We start from the raw sequence: 25,111 nt of genomic DNA, 5'->3' as shown, positions 1-25,111 counted from the left end.
ATGCAAAATAATTTAATAATTACAATATGAACGGATGGTAAACCTATAAACCTTAAACATGGTCTTCATTCTATGTACAGTACACATGCTGTGTATATATCCTTACAATTACAATTTCGGCTGTATTATTTGTATCCCCTTCAAACTTCAAAAATTGCTTGAGAAATGTTATATTTATTGTCCCCCGTACCGTTAGATGAAATGTATGCCCTTGCCCATAAGGAAACAAGCTTATAAATCATACAAAATGAAGTTTTTTGAAAATCTAAAAATGCAGAAATTTTGTGTGAGGGGTAGGGTTTGGGATAGACAATACAGATTGTACTGTATAAAATCTATGGAAAACATGGAAACTAGTGTGTGTGTGTGTGTGTGTGTGTGTGTGTGTGTGTGTGTGTGTTTATGTATTTGTGAAAAACCATCAGACAAATATCCAGTTGCAATTTTATTTTGTTTATTATATCTTATTTGTAATAGTACCTGCATTAAACCTACTTTAATTCTAGTAAATTCACATTTATATGATACAGTGTACATAACAGTAAATACATGTAACATTCAGTATTGTTTCTTCCTGCAGTGTCCAAATAAACCCAACAAAACATCTGCTCGCCATCTCATTCTCCTCATACTCATCTCACAAAGCTCCTCTGCCAAGTGCAAGATTCAGTCTCTGGGTATAACGGGTTTCCGATCAACTTCATGTCCAACAACTGAACAAGTGTGATTGTCAGAGGCATCCATCTCAGAGATACACACTGTGACATTGTTTAACACTACAAAAATATTCTACAGATAAATTGAAACCAAAATGGCACATTTGTCAAATAATCAAAAGGATTTTATTCAAGAACAAAATGGCAAAAGCGTATAAAGGTTGAAGTCTTTGGGTTTGTGGTTGCAGGATTGTCTGATATTGCCCTACAAGACCAATACCATAAGCCTTTCAGACTATGTATAAACACAAAACTAAAGCAGTTATCACAAACACAGCAAAATTATGTACATACTGAAAAAAAAGACCTGATATTAATCTCAGGAATTTGTTACACAAAATTCATATGATACTTTGTAAGTGCTACACTCTAATCTTATAAAATAAAATAAAAAAATCACAGTAACACTTTATAATAACTTTCATTAATAAATCAGTAACAAACATTATATAATGCTTAATGGATCATTAGTTAATATATGTTCAAAGATGTTATGCAATGATTAAAAACTTGTGTTAATGCCATTGATGTGTGATCTGGGTAAGGTTAGGGACAGGTTTGGTGGTTTGGGTATGTTTAAGGGTTGGCTGAAGGGTAAACAGTGTACGGGGTCACTTTGATTATCATAAGGGAATACGGTTCAGTCTATTTATATTATTTTGTTTTGATAAAAGTAAAAAAATTACTTGTTTTCCCCTTTTTATTTACTATTCAAGAAATATCCTATTTAATGATATACTGAAGAGAAATATACTAATGTGAGGTTTTTTTTTGCACCAAAATTTCAATGTGTTCTGTCTTTAGCATGCATTTAGTTAAACTTAACCAGCCACCCTTTACAGAAACCTTGCTACATTAACTATAATTCCAATGCCCATAAAGATAATAAATGATTAGTAATTGTTCATAAACATTTACAAATTATGAATAGTTTCAACTAGATTGGCTACTACAAAAACATGAATAAATGATAAATAAATGGGTAAATAGGGTTAATTCAGGTCTTTTGGTACACTTTTTGCAATTGAGATTACTGCTCATGAAGATATTAATGATTATTAAACATTTATAAACATTTGCAAATGATGAATAGTTTACACTTACCAAACAAAGACCAACTAATGAAGATGATATGAACTGAAAGATTACTGGCATTTCAATTTGCATATGTTAATCATTAGGTAATGTTTAGTAAGTTTGGTAGTAAACATTAACTAGGACATTATCTCATATTTCTAGCTATTTGATATTTAAACAAATGAATTGTTAAGCATTATATAATGTTAGTTAATGATTTATAAATTAAAGTTATTATAAAGTGTTACCAAAATCACATCCAGAAATGGAGAATGCCTCCATTCAAAGATACAGATTAAAGTGTGTTTGCATTTTTCCAAAAATGTATGGCCAAAAAGTTGAAAACAATCTTTCCTCATTATAGGCTCAGCTGCATCACTTTTTAAAATGAATGAACATCACAAGAATCTATGAATACTGACAATCATGCAGCTAGAGAATTTTAATGTTGTTCCATATTTTTTGCATAAGTACATCAAACATTTCTCCCATCTCTGACCATCTCCCATTCTTGCAAATGTCTGTGCTGAAGTTCAGAAGATCAGTTCGTGCTTCCTGCAACCTCAATTATAACACTCCATTATAAGGCCACAGATATAGACAACATAGAAATAATAAGGAACAGTGACAGATGGGCAAATCCACACAAACCCTGAGACATTATAAAGCCCTGGAGATTTCTTTTGAATTGATTTCTTCCTTTCATCTAAAAACAACTCTATCCTATACCAAAGACAGTAACTGAACCAAATATATCAGTTGCACAAATTGTTATATTGGATCGCTTCAATGTTTTGCTACTATATCCATTAACATGCTGCTGAATCGTAGAGTCTTACATAAGAGTAAGCAGAAAACATTTATATTCTTTGAGATGTTCTCCTAGTTCTTCTGTGTTCTCAAAATTGTTGACTGTTGAATGTTCAATCATCCCTAAAATTCTCTGATAAATCCAGGTTTAGAATTTGGCCACAAGACTAGAATGCTAGATATTTGGGGGGTTAGGATGTTTGGCTCTTTTAACTTGGGCCAATAAACAACCCCCCATGGGCAAATAAACAGCAAAAAATCTAATTCACCTTAAGAATTATTATACACTTTATTTACTGAAGGAAATAAGTGGTATATCTTGACCAACATTAAGTAACATTTTGGCCTATGTATAAATATTTATAAATATTTAAATTTGGCTGTAATAAATCAGTTTTTTTTAAGTCGACCCAGATTAAAATTTTCAAATAAAAAATTGCAAGATATTTTAACCATATTTCAGCCACAGAAAATATTGAGTTCTACACAATTTTTTTTTGTCCAATCCAATGCTCTCTAAAATAAAAATGTCCCTCTTCCTAATAAGTGACTAGCACTAGCAAGTAGCAAAGCAGGCCTCATGGTTTAGTTTACAATCAAATTAAACAAATATCTGACAATAGTGGCAGCATAAATTTAGCTTCTTTAGCTTCAATTTTCACAATTTCTACAGTCTTCATATAAAGCGTAGTGATTCCTGTTATTCATTTTTCTATGACTGATTCTTCTCATACTGTCTCTGGTTGTATTGTATTGTATTTACTGTGTACAACTGAGGTCAGGGGTCAAACTCTGACGGGATATGGTTTGTGGTAATGGTACACTCAATGCATAGACAATGACTGAACTGGCCACATTTGACATATCAATAGCATATACATTATGGATGTTACATAGAGTTTCCTGTATAGAGGCAGAAAAATGGAATTAAAGAATGCTAAAAGAAATAAATAAATAAAAACATTTAAACATACTAAGGAGGAATAATCTGTAGGCTAAAGCTAGATGTGGTGTGTAGTTGTATAGTTGTGATGCTGAAATGTGTTAAACATAAAATGAATGATTTTGATTTGATGAGTCTTTTATGGTGAATTCTCTTCAGGAAAGACATGAATATCCATGTTCAAGTCCATATGGCTTTTCTCAAATTAAAGGAACATGCAAACAATAATCAAAGGTAAAGGGAAACTGCACTTTAGCCTACAGCCTAAAGTTAAGGATATAGTGATACATCAACTTCACAGGTGATACATCAACTTCGAATTATGCTGAAGGCAATGTAAGATGTGTATTTCGGTATCTGCAACTTGGAAGCATGTGTGTGTTTGCAAGCTCTTGTTTTCTCATACGGTAGATGTAGCAGTTGGTTTAACTGTGAGGCTCTGCGCGATATCCTCCCTATTGATCTTCTTCAGTGCTGTGCAAAGTGCATCAATGTTAGCCGAATCCTGACTCGCCCAATGAGACAGAAGGGCCTGGATGGGCCTCTCTTCCTGCTTGAAATTAGCAATGTGTTCTTCTTTGTATCCAAGTAGCCCTGCCAGACTGCACCAATCAGTTTCCTCATTAGCTCCTGATTCCTCCCCTTCACAGGTACGATTTAGCAATTTCTCAACCTCCTCCCGTGTGTGTAAGGGCAACGACAGGGCCGAAACTCCATCTATCTTGACCACTAAAACAAAAATAATAAATTTTTTGTTTGTAGTAGTGATAGTAGATATAGCAGTGATATAATCATCGAAATTATATAGACATAGCCACCAAGTAAACCAATCAAATGCATGCTAAATATATAATTATGTCATGTAACTTTCATGTAGACGGTGCAGATAGGTTTAACTTAAAATTAGATTTTAACAACTGTACAACTTAGATTGTTGCTTACAAGTTCTTATATATTAAAGTCTTTACCAATTTTGAGCTTCACATGGCTGCGATAGATGCTAATTTGCTTTGCTCTTGGTAGTTTGCATTGATTGTTGAGTTGAACACTCATTTAGCCTTTTTTAGTAAATCTGGCTCCTAGACAGGTGGAGCTGGAGGAAGTGGAGGGTTTCAGAAGAACTCTGTGGGACCAGCTTACAGCAAATACTGAACCAGACTATTTCAATATATATGTATATTGATCCATCATAATCTTAGGGTTTGTACCTGTATGTAGAGGCCCTTGGCCCTCCTGTAAGCTCTGACTGTCCACTGAGATACCGCTGTCACTGTGGAGTTTCTCTCCCTCAGGAGAAGGGGTCTGACTGGGGTTTGTACTGCACGCTCTGTTATTGCCTCCTTGCTTGTTCTGCTTACAACTGTTCCACCTGAAAGTTATCAAAGTGAACATCAGAAGCTTTTATTATCACAATCGGTATTCATTTTTAACCTAAAACTGAAGTGTGACATTTCTAAAACACTCTTCTGCCCACTGCCATTGTTCAAACAAGCCCCACCCAAACACACCCCATTGGCTGAGCCAGAAATGGAGATATTGGACCACTCAAACAAACAATGATTTCAAAGCACCAGGCTGTTCATACTCTGAAGGAACCAAAGCGAGTCTACACCCTCCAGCTGTGTGTGTTAATAGTTTATGACCCCTTTGCCCACAACCTCCATCTACGTCTGCTCAGAAAACTATCTTCCTTATTTAAATTTTTATCTACATTGTTCTCAGTCTGCAAAAATATGTAGTTATTATTTTTCATATTTGCATTTGCTGTCTTGATTATTATATTGCTAGATTTGCTTAAGGCCTTGAATGTGCTTCATCAAATCAGAAATAAAAGTAATAAATGTTTTTTAATCTGATCTGAGGTCAGTGTCTCTGTTTAACTCCACATAATAAACAATGTGCTCGTGATGGATCAGATGGAAGAACAGCCTAGAAGCATTTTTTCCTTTATAAAAATAGATGAACTAAACCCTACCTAGCTGTACTGTGGGCAGAAATAAAAACAGCTTGGAGAGAGAATAATTCCAGTTCTCCTCACCATTTAAAGATGATGAAGGCCACCAGGCCCAACAGAACTGCAGCCAGTATGGACGTATAGATGGGAATGAGGTTTTTGCTCAGCCCAAGTTTCTTCAGCCCAGGGTCAGCCGTGGTCACGCTCTCCGTAGGACTGTCAGCGGGAGACTTGTCTGTATACGAGACAACTGATGGAGCAGGAGAAGAAGAATAAGAGGGAGAAAAAAAAGGAGGAAGGAAAGGTGTAACATATGGAAGAGGAGAAGAAGGAAAGCTTGACGTGTCAGGAGGATCTACATCTATTGGAGAAAAGAGACAAGTCAAAGAAAAAGATGCAAAATCTGTTAGTTGCTTAGAAGCTATAATGTGAATTGGCATGAGAGATTTCTAAAGCAAGTAAAAATAACATAACAAATCATGCAGTTGTTATTTAAAAGGAGCCACATAGCCATTTATGAAACACAAGCAGAAAAAATTTCTACGGGAATTTAAATTTAAATAAATTGAAACTGGTTTCAGAAATGATTTACAAAGAAATTCTTATTGCAACTGCTGCATTACGAATTTTCATGCAAATCATTCATAAAACTACTTTTATTTAAACTGCGATATTGAACTGATAGTTGAAGTCCAGTACGATCAAAATTAACTCTTTCTGCTTGAATAAGGTCAGTTGTGTTTAAGTTCATTATTTACTCATCCTCATATTGTTCCAAACATGTTTGCACAAAAGAAGATATTGTATAAAAAAAAAAAAAAAAAAAAAAAGTGTTGACCCCATTGACTTTTAGTGTATGGATGCAAACAGTTAAAATATTAGACAGAAAAAATCATACAGGTTTGCAATGACATGAGGGTGATGACAGATTATTATTAATATTTTTATTTTTTTGGCAAGTTAGTTACAACATTAGCAGACCTTGATATGGAATCTGTATGCACAAAAGCTACTATAATTTCCACAGAATTGGCAACGTGTTTGATTACTAAATATTTTGGATAATTTAGATTTTCTGTTTTCTACAAAAAGAGTGTAAAAAAGAAGTGTTGAAAACAGATTCCATTTAGGTCTAGTCATTACATTAGTTTCTAAAAAAATCCCAAAATGAAAGACTACAGAATATTGTAAAATGGAGTAAAACACATTAGAACTGAGACTGCTTTGTTTTGACCCTGTGAACTCTGTTCGCTGGCAAGCTAAAAAAAAAATATTCTTTTGATTTGATTATCTTTGATTCAATTGGGGGTCGTAATAAACAGGCTTTGTCCTGAGTCAAACCTAATGGACACTCAGCTAGTGCAGGAGACTGTGATTAGATTGGAGAGGTAGAAACTCGGCCCAAGTAGGACAGGCATCTCCCCGGGCTACTGCATGTGTGTGTGTGTGTGTGTGTGTGTGTGTGTGTGTGTGTGTGTGTGAATGGGTGGTGTAAGTTATACCATAGACAGATGGACAGACACATTGAAGATCATCAGATATTATGGCTGTAGGGGGATAGGGGGAAGGGGGTAATTGGGTGGTTGGTTTGGGGAAGGGCCATGCTCCAGGGAATGTTGAGTATGGATTTATTGATCAAAGTACTGCAGCATGAAACATTTTGGAGGGAATTTTGGGCATGTGAGCTAGTTTTGTGGCACACTTAATAATTAATCATTCATTAAACAAAAGTAGAGCAAATTTCAGAAACAGTATTGTTGCATGAATGTGACAATTTACATAATACATTTTTTTACAATCGATTTAGACAGAAATTGTGATTACTGAATGTTAATTGTCACTACCACACGTTGATGGTGGTAACCAGAATATTGCATTGATTATATTTAACGTGTTAATATTTAAAATGCGACAGTATGCAGTTGCCATAGTGTTCAGGGTGGTTGTTTAGGCATTGGTGTTTATAGGTTGTTTCCAGCACACTGTGTGCTTTGGTTCAAGAACTATTTTCCTTTTCAATTTTTCCATAGGAATCTTTAAAAGATCTTTATTAAGAACTAACCAACTAGCTACGAGGTGAATCACAATATCGCAAACTTTGATTCCCAAGTTCTCCCAAAACTAGATAAAAAATGTCAATAAGAATGGTTAAAAATTACTTAAAATAATAATTTCTGATTATTCAAGTTCTCTCTCATCTTTATTCACCTTTTTCTCATGGTTTCTCAACAGAATTCATAAAAGTTATATTAGCATATTGGCAAAACAGATCTGTACGATTATGGAATGATATTGCGGACTTTATTCAAAAGGCATTGCAAATTGTATTTGCAATTGCGTTTTCAATTTGTGGTCGCATAAAATGTGACATAATCCAAACGCAAATGCAAATCGCGCATTACCGTTTTCATTTTCGATTAAGTGAACGCACAGTGTCTGCCAAATTTAAAATGGAAATGCAAATTCCGTTTGCAATTGTGTTTCCCATATCTTACGAGCTATGAGCCTGTCATATTTAAATAGCAATATTAATTACCACATTTGCCTTTTCACTCTCTCTGCACTGTGCATGTAAACTGCCAAAACTCAAATGGAATCGCAATACCTTTTGCATTTGAAATTCCAACGTCTACACGGAAACCTGTCAATCAAGTGACAGGGGTGGGGCCATTTTATTGGGCGTGTTTGCATTGGGAAGTGACGATCGTACTAAAATGTACCATGTTTTACTAGGGTAAATATGAGTTAACGATAGTGTTTATAATTAAGCCACAGTAGCCACAAATGTACAGTTGTCTGAGACGTTATGAAATGTTCTTTAACACCATGAACCATAAAATGTAGTCAGTGTTCTGCTATTGTTTATTTTCATAATAGGTAAACACAGGCCACAAGTTAACACGGTCACATTTCCTTGATTCAGCAGCTGCACGATGTACAGCCGAGAGTCCTGTCTTGAATCTAGAGATCTGGTGCTGATTCAGTGTAGCTTGGTAGCTCAGTGGCTAGTGACTGTCATCTCTCACGGCAAGCCTAACCCGATTCTGTCATTCACTTGCTGTGCTTCACGAGAGCAGGTAGACTTGCTTAAATGTTCTTTCGTTCTTTTACGATTTTCTTGTTTAAATTATATGATTGGTTGAGATTTCTCTGCAGAATCATGGGTAATTTAGTTTTTCACAAGGATCTGCACTGTTAAACTAATACAACAAAATAATGCAGACTGATGGCTTTAGTAAAAGCGAATACCATCAGTAGCAACTTAATAGATCACAGTAAGTCTGTCTTTAACGGTTTATTATTTATTGTTAAAAATCAATTTCCCTATGAAGAAAATGAATGTGATTTTTACAGTATCTTTGATATATTGGTCTCTAGTTTCATGTCCCCTGTAAGCATATGGGATTTTTACACACACATACTTGCATTTGTGGTTTATGGGGACTCTGGTAATGGTTTTTATACTGTTCAAACTGTATTTTCTATCACCCTACACCTAAGCCTATCCCTTACAGAAAACTACTTCCAATTTTTGAACTTTATAAAACACTGTTTTGTATGTTTTTAAAGCCTTTTGTTTTATAAACCATGTTTATGTTGTAGTACCCATGTCATTATACACATTTGTGTCCTCATAAACCATATATACCAGTACACACACACACAGTGAATCATTGATGAAGGGACACCAGACACCATCATGGACAGAGATCTTCTTTGTCATGAAACAGTCTCCCCCTCCCAAACACCCATGTCTCTGTAACTCCTCTGCCTCTTCGTATTGCTTTCTTTCTTTTCCATTATCACTCCATCACATCTCTCTCATGCATGTTTGACCTTTAGTTAGGCGATTATTCAACCACTTCATAAAGACAGAACTCAATGCTCTACACATTTATATCTTTTCCTTTCTAATGCTCTGCCTCCTGCTCCTTTTTCTTCTCAGTTTTTTTATGTTCTGTTGTTGTTTCTGTCTATCATACTGTTCTTTTGCATATTGTATTATTGCACATAAATACAGATGATCAGTGGATTTAATATGGAGGGAAGTGCAATATGAAGTGTCACATGAGACTGTGATTGGCTGATTACCCATCAATGTGACAGGATATCATCTCAACGAGACCTGGCTTTCATGATGGTAAATGGTCCATAATCAACTGGTATTTTGCATACAAAGACATAATACGCTACTTATCATATATCAGTTTGATGTATTGTTGGAGAAATTAACTAGCTAGTCACTGTTGCCCGAAAGTCTAGTAATCTTCGGTGTTTGAGCAATGCTGGCTCAACATTATAGGACTGTTGTTAATGACAGCAGATGCAGATGGTGGAGTAATTCTGATGATTAATTGATTTAAGATTACAAATAATGTCAACTCATTATAATTCATCTACACAAACAACAGAAAGCTGTTAATTTTCTTTAGCACCATGCATTCATTTACTTCTGTATACTCCTGTTCATTGTCATTTTGCTTTATTTGAATTTTAATTCATCATAGGTTCACACACACACACACACACACACACACACACACACACACACACACACACACACACACACACACACATATGTGTTCTCCTGCTGCTTTCATCTTCTAGGATATGTAGTTACAAATTTTCTGTTTCTTTTCTTGCATTTCCACCTACGCATTAAACAGGAGTTTAATTTCACTTTATAACCACATAATACCCCGATTCATAATAGAGCAATGTTCTTAACATTGGTAACCATCATAAAAAGAAATCTTGCAAAGCTTGCACTTTATACCATATATTTGTCAATGTCATGAACAGCTAGTTAACAACTGTTGATCTAAAAAATCCAGTTAATATATGGGTGTCTCTCAGTTATAAAATGCAAAATTACTCTATCATAAATAAAATTTTAAGAGATTGAGAATTGGACTTAACAAAAACTGTGACGATTGAACTACAATAATAAATGTAATACCGTCCACAGCAATGAGTAATAACATTATGTTTATTTTAAGTCTGTTACTGCTGTTATATTTTCAAAGCAAAGTAAGGTGTACTTTATTTAAAAAAAGAAAGAAAGAAAAAAAGCTGCGGTTGCCACAAATTTTACACATAAAAAGAGCTGTAGCATCATTACTGGGTTTTAGAGACTTAAATTTACAGTAAAATAATAATGTCAATATACCAAAGTAAAAAAATAATCTGGTTTGTACACCTTTATAATATACTGACAACCACAGTTAATAACATGTAGATTTAGTAGCTAAATAATAATATAAAACATCATAACTGTAGCAAACAACACTAAAATAATGCCACGAACATTAATCTAATGATATAAGATGTACTACTGTATACAAAAAAATGAAGAAGAAATAATTATTTAAATGAAAAACCAGCAAATGTGAAGAGTCACACAGAGAATTATAGGAATGTCAATTTAGTGTTTTTTTTTGTTTGTTTGTTTTTTTTTACTGTAAATTGCACAACTTGTTATTTTTCACTTCCAAAAAGTTTCATTTAAAAGTATTTTATTGTAAAATGAAATTACATTAAATGTCCCTTTATATCTTTTACAGTTTTCAACATATATAGAAAGGGTATTCATTGTCAACCAATAAACTGCTTTTTACCGTGGCCTTTCCATAGTCTTGTACTCTTAAAATTACAATCATTTTAAGGTGTGGATTCTGATTTGATTTCAGTGTTTTTATTTCTACTGTTTTATCATTACCATTACAGTTGTGCTGTGGACTCCATGAACTATTTTTTATTTTTTTTAACTTCATGTTCATAGTTATTTAAGTTTTCATTCTTAGTGTGAGTGGGCCTTTATGCAATGCCCTAGTAACCACCAAGAACACCCTAGCATTGGTGACCATAGCTATTGGTCACTTCTAACAAAGACACAGTTGTATTAGGAATAATGGCACTATGTTGTTTATTTACAGTGAAGCTGCATTCATAGTGTTACAGATCGTCATACTGTACAACATAACACAGTATGAGCAACAGAAGCCGACAGGCCTGGACAACCACAGTCTGCTTTCTAACACATTTTATGGCATAATAGCCTGTATTCATACTATAATAATCTATGCCTGTGATAAAAAAAAAATCCAACACAGACACAGGTTATTATTTCTCACAATCGCGACTGTTTAATTCTTCAATGAGAAGGTGAATAGCTGCCTCATAACAATCTAAGATGAGAAGATGATGGTTGGGAGAAAGTATTTCCTGTAAGTGTAATTTGATGCTGTCATTATGTTTATTGAGAATATACACAGCATGCCTTGTCATGCTAGAGATGAGAGCAGAATATGTAGCGTCTTGTCTGCATGCATGCATGTTCTCTGTGGCAAAATGTGATACCGCTCACAAAAGGTGTGAGTAACCTGAGATCACAGCGGAGAAACTCCATCTCTATTATCGACCACAAATGCTTCTGTACATATGCTTTCTCCCTCTCATCACTAAATCTGTCTCCTGATACACATCTGTCATTCCGTATGCATTTCTGTTTTCAGTTCTCTTTTGTTTTCTTCCTTTCTTTCAGATCTTTTGCTATGGTTCTCTCTTTTCTCATTCAAATCCTTTATTATTTATTGAGTCTTTATTTAGTCTTGACCCAATAGGGAGTTAGTAAATCTGTATGATCTTTATTATGTCAACAGAGTCAAATTGAGCCCCTCGAATCATCAAGTTAACCTAGTCTAGGGTAACTCACTGGCAGGCAGGGAAATCTGATCTTCAATCAGTATTTCCTACTACCTGATTTAATTAAGTGCTAATGCATAAATGCTGTTCAGTGCTGCCTGTGATATTTAGGGCTTCTTGTCAGTTATAAGAACAAAAATAGTCCTTATAACAATATGCAATAGTTTGCTGTTTATAAAAATAAATGTATTATGAAATATGTTTGGAAAATACAGATTTTGGTATTGCAAGATATGTATTCTGCCTGAATGCTAACAAGGTACCACTTTAAGATGACGTAGTTAAACAGTAAATAGTAAATTATGCATAATTACATGCAACTAACCTTAAACGAATGAATCCTAACTCTAACCTTAACCCTATAGTAAGTGCATGTAGTTAACTCTCTTGTACTGTAGTTCTTTTTTGTAACAAAGTAGCTGCGTCCCAAATGATGCACTATACATTATGCACTATGTACTTATGCACTATGCACTCAACCGTGTAGTGTATGAATTTTATAAGGTTATTTTGTCCCCCTCTGCTATGCATTTAAACCTGTGACAGTTGAGTGCATGAAGGTATTCAAGCGCATCATCTTTAAAAGTGCAAATTTTATTTCTGGGATTTTCAGTGAGAACACACTACTTGCACTATTTATAACACAAAACACAATACGCGCATTGGGACACACCTAAATTCAAAAGTGTAACCGTTAATGCTTTAAATGATTAGTTAGGGATGTACAAAAATAAATTAAAAAATTGCCTGTTATTGAAAAGCCAATAATAATTTTTATGTTATGTTAATTTGTTATCATGTTATGGTATAGCCTTTAACCAATAAATGTCTGACAAAAAAATAAATACTCTACAATATTCATTTTGAGACTTAGTATATAATAATCACTCATATGTATTGATGTATTTGTGATGTATTTTATGTATGATACTTGTTAAATAAAACTGTAGTCAGTTTTGGTTTTACAATCTTTGATTATAAAAGTATAACATAATTGCTACCGTAAAAGATTAGAGCCTGCCCCACACCCCCAATCCTGGTTAACAGGGTCCATAACCACTCGGCGCTCAAATTCTCCAGCCAATGAACTTCCATGCTAGAATGTAGTGAATTCATCCGGACACACTCTTGCCGCACAATTTAGTGGGTGAACCTTGACATTGGGGTTGTAACGGGAAAGATTGTGAGATAAAAGAATAGATATAAATTGTTCGCAACTGAAAGGATGCTCTTGGAAACTATGGCACAAAAAAATTCTTCCTAAGAATCTTAAATTCCACACTGGGCATCTTGGAATTTTAATGATGTAATTCCAACCACAATCACAGCTATATCCCAGAGTGAGAACAGGATGAAACCAGGGGCCTAAAAGTTTCAAGAAATTTATAAGACATAAAATTGGCTCCAAATATGCTGACACAAGTTTGGCCACACGTCAGATCTTCACCCCAAATCCTCACATCAGGGCAAAACGTTAAGTTACCCCAGAAAACAGCTCATCACTCTATCCACTAAAGTCATAGGGCACATGCCAGACAAGTGCAGACGGCTGGAGAATGAGCAGTTGTCATGAATGGACACACTTCATTGTTGTAGGATGGGGAGGTTGGGGCAAACAGAGATAGGGATTGATTATTTCTGTCCAGTACAGACAGGCGTCTCAGTTTCAAGGCATACATTGTACTCAGCAGAAAAAGAGGTCAAAGTTAAAGAGTCAATATGGGTAATGACAAATCTTTAGGTTTGGATGGGAGGGATATTGACCAGTAAAGCTCTTTTATGATCTTAATATTAAAAAAAGCCCTCCACTGTCTCACATCCACTTATAAAAATGAATCACTAGAGAATTGATTTGAAGTCATAATATCTCTAAATTCTAATTGTAAAAAAATTATATAAAATATTTTCAAATTATTATTTTTAATTGCTTTAGTTTAAAAAAATCATATTCTATTTTCAGTATGTTGTATTATTTATACATCATGATAATATCTGTGGTATTGCCTTTATACTGATTTGAAATGATTGTTTTTAAAGATCCACTTCGTGTTTTCCCGCAATCTGTGTGCCGCAGTTCCCGAAGCTCGTTCATTAACAGGTAGATGCATTTCAATCCACATTACAGTCAGATGAGGAAAAGATATAAATGTGTAGAGCATTAAGTTCTGTCTTTATATGTTGCTTAAGTGCCTATATGTATCATCAATATTTTTAGATCTGGATAAATTTGCTTTGATGTAACAACCATTACATCTGTTATGCTAACATTTTACTTTGGAAAGTAATGAGTGCCTTCCACTCCTCTCATGTGTTTCTTCTTTTCACAGTCTGGCATAAATGATGGGTGGTTCCAAAATACATGGTCACATGACAGTAAAATTGTACAGCTGCCAAGATACAGGGTTTGTGTCAACTTACCCACTGGCTCAACTTATCCCACTCTCCCCTACATCTACAATAAAGTCTGAAAATATTACAGAGTATGCTGTCTTTTCTTTTAACTATATATTTTTAACAACTGGATAATTTGTAACAACCACCCACCCCCTTAGTGCCCCTTTTTTATTTGGGCCACTGCCCCTCAAAATGTCTGTGCACGGCCCTGATCCTGATGTTATGAGACAGTAACAAGGCTCAGGTTTTTACAAAAAAAAAAGGCTTTGCTTTCTTTGCCAAACTTTTTTCCCTTACATATGTTGCAATTGACGGGGCTCTTCGACACACACCACACAGCTTCATGCTTTTTAATGAAATTACACGCCACTTTCATGCTGCCTGTTACCACACATGACTAATATCCCATTAGAGCAGAGGACGACAAAAAATGTCTCAGAACTGAATCTGTGTGTGTGTTCACTGCTGTGTGTGTGCACTTTGGATGGGAAAAATGCAGAGCACTAATTCCGAGTATGGGTCACCATACTTGGTCACCCTTATCTGATCACTTTGTCCTTTTCAGGGGTTTCACTGCAGTTTCCTGGATTTTTGGACCAAATGTGAACACTCCAAATGATCTCAGACTTTTTTAAAAGTGAACAAATCACTCTTAAATCCACTTGATTTTTCCATTTAATTTGGTCATCGGACCCCTGCGTACGAATTCATCACACTATTCAATCATTTACCATTTAATTATATTATTAAACTATTGTATGTTACATTGCATTGAGCTGAATATTTGTTTGTCCTCATCTGATTTCACCTGATTTCACAACACACGCATCATCTGTAATCTGGTAAATTCCTGATACATAAGAACATTATTTTTCTGAAACAGATATCTCACTTCCTTGTAGCAAACAAGACCATGTTTTATTTACTTTCTTCTGGAGGTCTTCATGTTTATAGAACCCAGGCTGAACTGAAATCAGTAGCCACCCATGACCTATGACCTCTCACCTTCATGTCAAGACCCTGACATTGATCATTAACAGATAAACATCACTTACACACACAAATGCATGTCTCGGCAGTCATGTACAAACGGATCCAATCCAGATTATCAGTGTTTAATATTTGCTGATTAGCTATAGACAATGCAAATAATTCACTTTTTTTCATGACAATTATGTGTCAAAGTCAATCCAGGAAAATACATATTCATCCAAGTTAAAAATAACTGAACCAGTTTCCATATTTTTCCAAACTAAGTGGTGGTGAGTTTTTGCCAAGTTTAGCTTTTTGCAAATTTATGGATATTTGGGTTATACTTAAATGCGGCCCGCAGTTGGAATCAGCTTCCAGAAGAGATCAGATGTGCTAAAACACTAGTCACATTTAAATCTAGACTTAAAACCCATCTGTTTAGCTGTGCATTTATTGAATGAGCACTGTGCAATGTCTGAACTGATTGCACTATATTTTCACAGTTGTTTTATTTTATTTTATGTAAAATCATTTTCTCACAGTTTTAAATTCATTTTAAATAAGTAATTTTTTAAATAATTGTAAAAGTTTTAAAATTGCTTGTTTTATTCTTATTATTATTTTTCTTCATTATTATTTTACTTTCTTTTATATAAAGCACTTTGAATAAGCATTGTGTACGAAATGTGCTATATAAATAAATTTGCCTTGCCTTGCCTTGCCTTGCCTTAAAGGGTTAGTTCACCCAAAAATTAAAATTATGTCATTAATTACTCACCCTAATGTCATTCCAAACCCGTAAGACCTCCGTTCATCTTCGAAACACAGTTTAAGATATTTTAGATTTAGTTCAAGAGCATTCTGTCCCTCCATTGAAAATGTATGTACGGTATACTGTCCATGTCCAGAAAGGTAATAAAAACATCTTCAAAGTAGTCCATGTGACATCAGAGGGTCAATTAGAATTTGCTGAAGCATCAAAAATACATTTTGGTCCAAAAATAACAAAAACGTTCCCGGTTACTTAACTGTAACCTTGTTCCCTGAGAAAGCGGAACGAGATGCTGTGCTGCTCAGTGCATTGGGAAACGTCTTATTCGTGACCAGCTGTGAATAATGTGTGTAATACGTCGATAGAATTGACCCAGAGGTACCCATGGGGCAACACGGGGCTATAAATAGATAAGCCACAGGTGCATCAACAGGATATTTTGTCTGAAGAGCAGTCCTGGGACGTCTTCAGCACGGCAACGCAGCGCAGCATCTCGTTCCGCTTTCTCCGGGAACAAGGTTACAGTTAAGTAACCGGGAACGTTCCCTTTCGAAAGCTACAGTCGATGCTGTGCTGCTCAGTGCATTGGGAACGAGAATACCCACGCCGCCGTGTTTGAAAATTAAACCTTAGGCAGTTAATCAGGATGAGGATGCAAAATCAGTTTCACCATCCCTGGGGCAAAGTCTAAGCATGATGGTGAGATAGACAGAGCCTATCCCCAATTCTCTTCAAAGAAGTTATTGCCATGAGAAAAAACATTTTTAGAGTTAGAAATTTATCAGACGCTGATTCTAAAGGTTCAAAGGGGGTTTCAACCAGACCCTCGAGAACTATAGCTAAGTCCCAAGAAGGCATCTTGGTTTTCACTGTAGGCCTCTGTCGTTTGGCCCCACGAAGGAAGCGAGAGAGCAGAGGGTGTCTGTTGATAATTTCTCTTGCATGAAGTCCAGAACTGAAGCAATATGGCAGTTGACTGGATCTACATTGTGTACCACAGACCACCTCTCAAAGACGCCCCATTTGCTGGCATAACTCTGTCTGTTGGAGGAAGCCCTAGCACTAAGAATGGTATCAATAACACACGGAATAGCCCTGCGTTCCTCAGTTGGTACCCATCAGGGGCCAAACATGAAGATTACACAGGTCGGGCCTGGGATGGAATATCGTGCCCCCTCCCTGAGACAGAAGGTCCCTCCTCACCGGAATCACCCATGGCAAGCCGTCGAGGAGAGATATTATCTCCGAGAACCACACTCTGTTCGGCCAACGTGGCGCTATCAGCAAGTGGCAAGACCTTTGTTAGCGAACTCTGGCTAGGACTCCCGGGAGTAGAGAAACTGGAGGAAATGCATACAGGTGCATTTTGGGTCATGTGTGCGCCATCACATCCATACCCAGGGGGGCTGGGTGACTCAGAGAGCAGTAGAGGGGACACTGCGCTGACTGATGGGAGGCGAAGAGGTCCACCTCTGCTTCATAAAATTTTCTCCAAATCTGTTTCACTACCTCTGGGTGGAGTTTCCATTCCAACGTCGGTAGTGTCTGTCTGGAAAGTAAATCTGCTCCCAAATTCAAACGCCCTGGAATGTAAACTGCCCTGAGTAACAGGAACTTGTCCTGGGCCCAAAGAAAAATCTGCCTCACGTTTTTATGTTCAGATTGCGTTAGCGCAGACCCCCCTGGTGATTTATAAAAGAGACTGTTGCTGTGTTGTCCAACCATACTAGGACACGACAGCCCCTCAAATGATATTTCAGAGCCAGAAATATGGCCATCAGCTCAAGGCAATTGATGTGCCAATCAAGCTGATGACACTCCCATTCCCCTTGAGCTGGATGGCCATCCAAGACCGCTCCCCAGCCCATCAGGGAGGCATCTATCGTTAGCAGTCTGCGATGACACAGTGCCCCTAGAGTGGGTCCCAAGGCAAGGAACCAAGGTCTGAGCCACAGAGATACGTGTACGAAGGATTGGCTTTTGGATGAAATCCTCTGGCTTTAAGCCACAACTGAAACGGTCTCATGTGCAACAGCCCCAAAGGAATCATCGTGGATGCTGAAGCCAGGAAACCTAACATCTTTTGATACTGACGAACAGTGCGATCTTGGCCTAGCCTGACCTTGCTCATGGTCTGCCGGATGGTCTCGATTCGAGCGGGAGACAGTTGTGCCCGCATAGTGATCGAGTCCCAAACGATCCCGACAAAGTCGTTCTCAACCCCAGAGAAACTAGATGAGCTAACACGATCTCTCTGTGTTGTACTGCCATCTCTTGCGATTGTGCTAGTATCAGCCAATTGTCGATGGTATTCAAAATGCGAATGCCCTGTAGTCGTAATGGGGCCAGTGCTGCATCCATGCATTTTGTGTACGTGCGGGGTAATAAGGCTAGGCCGAATGGAAGAACCCGAAATTGGTACGCTTCGCCCCCGAAAGCGAACCTCAGGAATTTCCTGTGTTGTGGCAAAATTGTTATGTGAAAATATGTGTCCGATTGATCGTGATGAACCAATCGCGATGCCTGATTTGCAACACGGCCATCTTGACGGTTAACATCTTGAACTTGAGCGCTTTGATTGTACGGGTTAAGCCTCGAAGATGTGACAGTACCTGCATCAGCTTCGTTTCCACGGAAGTGGAGACCACGCCATTGAAACGTGGAGGATGACGAATAATTTGGATCCTGTATCCTATCCGTACTGTGCTCAATACCCATGCAGAAATGCCTGGCAGAAGTTTCCACGCTGTCCGACTCTCTGAGAGTGGTACCAATTTTAATACTTCCTTTTGAGGGCATGTTAGATGTTCCGTGTCCTGAATAACGGCAGGAAACACTGGAACATCTAATATTTCGCTGGAAACCACTGCCCCCCGAAGCACAGGAAGTGGCGGGATGGAGGGGTTTTGTGAGGGTAACTGGGCAGGGCAAAAAGCTCTCGAGCGAGCCCCACCCCATGAGAGACTACCCCCACCAGCACGGGCACCAGAGCGTCAGGACTTCCTCTTCTTGTTAATGATAGTCCTGAGGTCTGGCTTGGGAGGTTGCTGAGCACGGCGAACCTGTCCCCAATCCCTACGAGGGGGAGCACAGTCCGCCACGCTCTGCTTTTTAACCTCCCTGGTTTTTAAAGGACTGGGGCGGGGCTGGGTGGCTGATGGCCCCTCCCCTTGAGTGCGGCGAGAAAGGAACTTTACTTCCTTAAACCTGTTGACAACCGTATTAACCGAATCGCCAAACAGGCCAGATGGAGAGATAGGAGAGTCTAGAAGAAACAAACGTTCTTTCTCTTTAATGCCCATCAAATTAAGCCACAGATGCCTCTCTGTGCTGACTAAAGCTGACATAGAACGGCCAATGGCATGAACCGTCTGCTTGGTCGCACGGACAAATCTGTGGCTCGACGAAGCTCAGCGAATGCTTCCTCGTCGATTGTACTGCCCACACTCAAGTCCTTCAACAAGTCAGCCTGGTATGCCTGTACACTACCATAGTGTGCAGCGCAGCACCAGCCTGACCTGCAGCTTGGTAAGCTTTACCCACTAGCGATGATGTTATTCTACAAGGTTTAGTGGGGAGAGTAGGTTTCTTAATTGAGGATGCAGATTCGGGTGAAAGATAGCTCGCGAGCGTCTCTTCAACCCGAGGCATCTCCGAATACCCCCGCGACTTTGCATCCACGATAGTTGAGAAAGAATGCTCAGAGGCGGGCTGCTCGTGGCCTGAAGACCCAAGAGATATATCATCCTCCTCGTAAACCTAAGAAGCTTCGAGATCACGAGAGAGGATGCGTGGATCGGGTGACACCGCAAGCGAAAGGGACGGGCCCGTCGCTCTCTCGTCACGCAGATCCCCACGAGAGCCCCCCGATGAAAAGGTGGGTGCGGTCTGGAACTAGTTCAGATGAGAACGAAGCATCTTCCCTGAGAGCAGTTCACAATGCTCGCACTCGCCTGTCTCAAAAGCCAGAACCGCGAAGAGAAGACAATGCTGAATAAAGTCGTAGTTTTTACTATTTTTGGACCAAAATGTATTTTCGATGCTTCAACAAATTCTAACTGACCCTCTGATGTCACATAGACTACTTTGATGATGTTTTTATTACCTTTCTGGATATGTACAGTATACGTACATACGTTTTCAATGGAGGGACAGAAAACTCTCGAACTAAATCTAAAAGTGTTCCGAAGATGAACGGAGGTCTTACGGGGTTGGAACGACATGATGGTCATTAATTACATAATTTTCATTTTTGGGTGAACTAACCCTTTAAGTTTATGAATAAGGTAATACAATTTTGTGAGGAATAAGTTTAGAAGATGATTTTGTACTTATATGCCAATGCCTTAAATTGTGTGGATTATTAAGGGGAACTGTTGCATAATTTTCCTGAGTGATGAGATTTGCTATTTCCATTTTACAGATGCCGTCTATACACACTCATTGCACAAAATGCCTAAAATTACATCATATATTTTCTGTGTAATACCATAATGAGAATACATTAAGAAAGTACATTGAAAATCCATTTATGGGCCCTGCTGCACTTAGTATGGTTTTCTTTGATGGTAGGACTTGGGCTGTGTACAAAGCCTCTTTCTCTGATCCTCTTCTGAAACCATGTTAGCGGCCAGACACAGAACAAAGCCTGTAATGCTGACTGCAGAACTTTAAATGTGGTCCTTTGCTCATGATACTGTTAATTTTATTCACAGCTCATTTCAGCTCAGCAATAAGATGGCAAATATTAAGCTTCCGGCTATGCCAAGAGCATCTGACATTATACAGAGAGTTCAGTTAGCTGGGTTGTGTGTCTTTTTAGTTTTAAATCATATTACTTGTCTGTTTGTAGACATACTATGTACATCTACAGACAAACACAACAGTGAACTGAGGATTACACAATGATCATTAGCAAATCTCATTAATTAATTAATTTATTTCATGCAGTCATAGGCTGAACTGTCTTATCATATATACAGTACAGACCAAAAGTTTGGAAACATTACTATTTTTAATGTTTTTGAAATAAGTTTCTACTGCTCATCAAGCCTGCATTTATTTGATCAAAAATACAGAAAAAACAGTAATATTGTGAAATATTATTACAACTTAAAATAAAAAAATTAAAATAAATAAAAGCAATAATTTTAATCAATCTTACTTCATTTTAAAACTTTTAAATAATACTTTAACTTTTTTAATAATACCAACTTTTAACATTAAATATCTACACTATTGGTCAAAAGTTTGGCATAATTACAATATTTTTTATAATTTTGAAATCTTATGCACACCAAGGCTGCAATTACCTGATTTAAATTTTGGATTTGAATATATTTTCAAATTAAATGTATTCCTGTTCTAGCAAAGCTGAACATCAGCAGCCATTACTCCATTCTTCAGAGTCACATGCTGATGCTGAAACTGATTGTGATACATAATATTGGTGTGATAACTGTTACGTTATTTATTTTGTAATTTTATTAGTTTTTTTCAGGATTCATTGAAAGTTCTAAAAAACAGCATTTATTTTAAATAGATGTCTCTTGTAATATGTGTCTTTACTGTCACTTTCAATCAATTTAATGCATCCTTGATGACAAGAATTAAAACAAGCAATTTCTTCTGAAAAAATAAAAAATAAAATAAATAAAAAACATACTCCAAACTTTTGAATGGTAGATTATCCTGGTTTCTACAAAATAATTAAGCAGCACAATGGTTTTTACATTTACATTTATTCATTTAGCTGACGCTTTTATCCAAAGCGACTTACAATTGCTATATATGTCAGAGGTTGCACGCCTCTGGAGCAACTAGGAGTTAAGTGTCTTGCTCAGGGAAACATTGGTGTCTCACAGTGGATTCAAACCCAGGTCTCTCACACCAAAGGCATGTGTCTTATCCACTGCAATGTTATTTTAACATTGATAATAATAATAATAGTAATAAATGTTTATTGAGCCCTAAATCATCATATTAAAATGATTTCTGAAGGATCGTGTGACACTGAAGACTGGAGTAATGATGCTGAAAATTCAGGTTTGCATCACAGGAAAAAAAAATTATATTTAATTACATAATTACAAGTTTTACATATAGAAAGAGTTTCTTTTCATTGTTATAGTATTTCATAATATTACTGTTTTTATTCGTATTTTAAAAGAAAATGCAGCCTCTGTGAGCATAAGAGACAAATCATAAACAGTTATTAAATATAACTATAAACTATAACTATAAAAATGTATTAAACATATGTAAGAAGTATCAAGATAAATACAGCATGTGAAATCTCTATCCGTTGTGACACAAGCTCCTGAAATGATACCAAATATTGAGTATACTACAGAGTTTTAGAAGTACAGTATGGTGTTGTGAAGTCTTCTTGTTAAATTCAGATGTTAATCATTTCTGTGTTTTGGAGAACATTTATGATATGTAAAAAAAAAAAAAAAAACTTTCATCAATACAGCATGTAAAATTGTGGTACCTAAAATGCACACCACCCATCAACACAATAAATAAATAATAAAAACGAGTACACTTATATTGTAGTGGTGACAAATGTAAAAATCTGATTGTCATAACTAACTTGTCTTCAACTGTCATCTCCAGAGAACAGAGCCATTGAGGGGCAACACACAGGGCAATTTCTTGGCTAGTAATTTTAACCACTTCAGCTGTTATTTTGATTTTTTGAGAATTAGGCATATGCAATATTGGACCCACCGGTGGGTCCCCAGAGTTGATGTGGTTAAAACAAAGCAAGAAACTGAGTAACAGAAATCTGTTTGTCATATTGTGTCATAATAACCCATCTATTCACAACTTCTGTTTGATTTCTATTCTAGATTCTCCTACCTTGGCAGATAGCATCACTGAAAGGTTTGCAGCTTGTCAACTCCAACTCAGGCTGATCGCAGACGGAGCAGGGCATGCAGGGGTCAAAAGAAGTCTCCTGATCTGAATACGTGTCATCCAAGCACTCTTCACACACCGTGTCACTGTCATAATTACAGCCGCTCAGCACACCATGGCCCACAGGACACACCGTGCAGGTCTCACAGAGGCCCGTCACTGTGCTGAAGAAGAACCCATAGTCGCAGACACACATTGCGTTGTTGGCATCAGTGCAGGGCGTTAGCATGCGCATGAATTTAGAACATGGTGTACACGGCTGGCACTTCTCAGTGTGGCTGAAGTTTTCAGAGAATGTCTCGCCTGAAGGCAAAAGGAGAAAAGGTTAAGAGCACAGACTTTTTGAACATACAGAGTTTGTAGTTGTGCTTTTCAGGGTTATTATCATTACCTAACCATAAAGAATGTTTCAATTCTTGAAATAAAATAAAAATGAGCTGAAATAAAATAAAATAAACATTCAGTTTCCAAGACAACATTTCATATTTCCAGTTGAATTATTTACAGGCAAGCAGTAATTAGCCATTTTCGCATTGACCTTCAATCCCATTTCATTTAACCCCTTACTAGTCACCCCCCATTTTTCGGCATGGAGACAGAAATGACATACCCAAAATAAAAAGGTTTCTGCTCATGATTCTTTCTGACTAGATACATAATCAACATATGTTCACAAAGCTGACACTTCAAAGTTTACTGTTCAACAATCAGAATTACTCAGACTGTTATGATAATAGAGATATATAAGCTCAAACATAAAAATAAAAATATTAAAAACATTTTTTTAATGTATAAAAAAAATATTTGATGTATGAGTTTAGAAACATAGTTTAGCTAAAGCCACAAGTCTACCAAAGCTTCAACTGAAATTTTATAATATAATCTGTAAAACTGTGAATTTTATGAAACCTTTTCTAAGGCCATGTCATGTCATGTGTGTTTTTAGAGAAGAATAATCAGATTGATTGATTTATGGTCCTTGTCATCTCTGTAAACTCTCATGTAAAGCTCTGCTGTATGTTCTCTGTATGTTTGGCTCTGAATACTCCCCAATTCATGATTCTATTGTTCTCACGAAACTAGTGTTTGACACATTATCCGCATTATTCTTTTATCATTATTCTGGAATTCATGGAATTTGGTCGTTTACTGTTGTAAAAATATGGCGATTTTTTATTCAGATATTTCGTGGTACAGAGGTGTATCAGTGTTGTTGTGGGCAGATATCAACCAGGAAGTGTACATGAACCATGTGACATGATGACATTGTCCGGTTATGAGATTCTAAGATTAGGCTTGTTTGACTTCATGCAGCTCTGCGCAAACCAATCGTCGGCTGACTTGAAGCAGTGCATGCCGGTTAGAAATTTTGTCCGACTTGATACAGCGCTGACGCCACGTGACTGTGACGTGTGCCATCAAAGTACCGCGATAGCGATTCGAGAGTAGCCGGAGAACTCAGCCAGCGCAGCTTCTGAAGAGCGGCTGCACAGGTTCTGATGACGACACAACTAATCCACGATTGGCTGGATTCACTGATGACACCGATGACATGCGTTTCAAGTTTATTGCTACGACTTCAGTTTCAGAAATTCTCATATGGACTTTTAAAACAGTTCAATACGTTTTTATGTCATCTTCATCTTATAAATCATATTTATTTAATATTGTTTTACTGTATTTACTTTATTGTTAATATAGAGTTTGTGTATGTTTATTTTGCATGACTTTCTTTTTTATACAGACCTTTTACAGTATTCAGCAGCATAACCTATTCAAATGAGCATTTTTAATAACTAAAATGTTAATCTTAAAAACATACAATCTAATGTGGTCATAAATGTATG

At 36.8% G+C, this 25,111-nt stretch overlaps 1 protein-coding gene across 3 annotated transcripts in view; it reads right to left on the bottom strand.

Annotated features, from left to right (window-relative positions):
* Positions 1 to 3,260: 3,260 nt before the first annotated feature.
* Positions 3,261 to 25,111, bottom strand: part of LOC132121300 (tumor necrosis factor receptor superfamily member 16-like) — a 39,162-nt gene continuing 17,311 nt past the window's right edge. For 2 of the 3 annotated variants that reach the window (XM_059530576.1, XM_059530577.1), the window contains exons 3-6: positions 23,208 to 23,567; positions 5,585 to 5,861; positions 4,755 to 4,915; positions 3,261 to 4,275 (exon numbers count right to left, since the gene is read on the bottom strand). In XM_059530576.1, coding sequence (XP_059386559.1) covers positions 3,947 to 4,275; positions 4,755 to 4,915; positions 5,585 to 5,861; positions 23,208 to 23,567 — 1,127 coding nt within the window. In that variant the 3' untranslated portion in view covers positions 3,261 to 3,946. Of the gene's footprint in view, positions 4,276 to 4,754; positions 4,916 to 5,584; positions 5,862 to 23,207; positions 23,568 to 23,655; positions 23,702 to 25,111 lie in introns of all 3 variants that reach the window. The other variant, XM_059530575.1, reaches the window with a different exon arrangement.

Source organism: Carassius carassius, chromosome 39, assembly GCF_963082965.1.
Source record: "Carassius carassius chromosome 39, fCarCar2.1, whole genome shotgun sequence".
In the NCBI taxonomy this organism is placed as follows: domain Eukaryota; kingdom Metazoa; phylum Chordata; class Actinopteri; order Cypriniformes; family Cyprinidae; genus Carassius; species Carassius carassius.
This window is presented reverse-complemented; position numbering and strand designations above follow the sequence as displayed.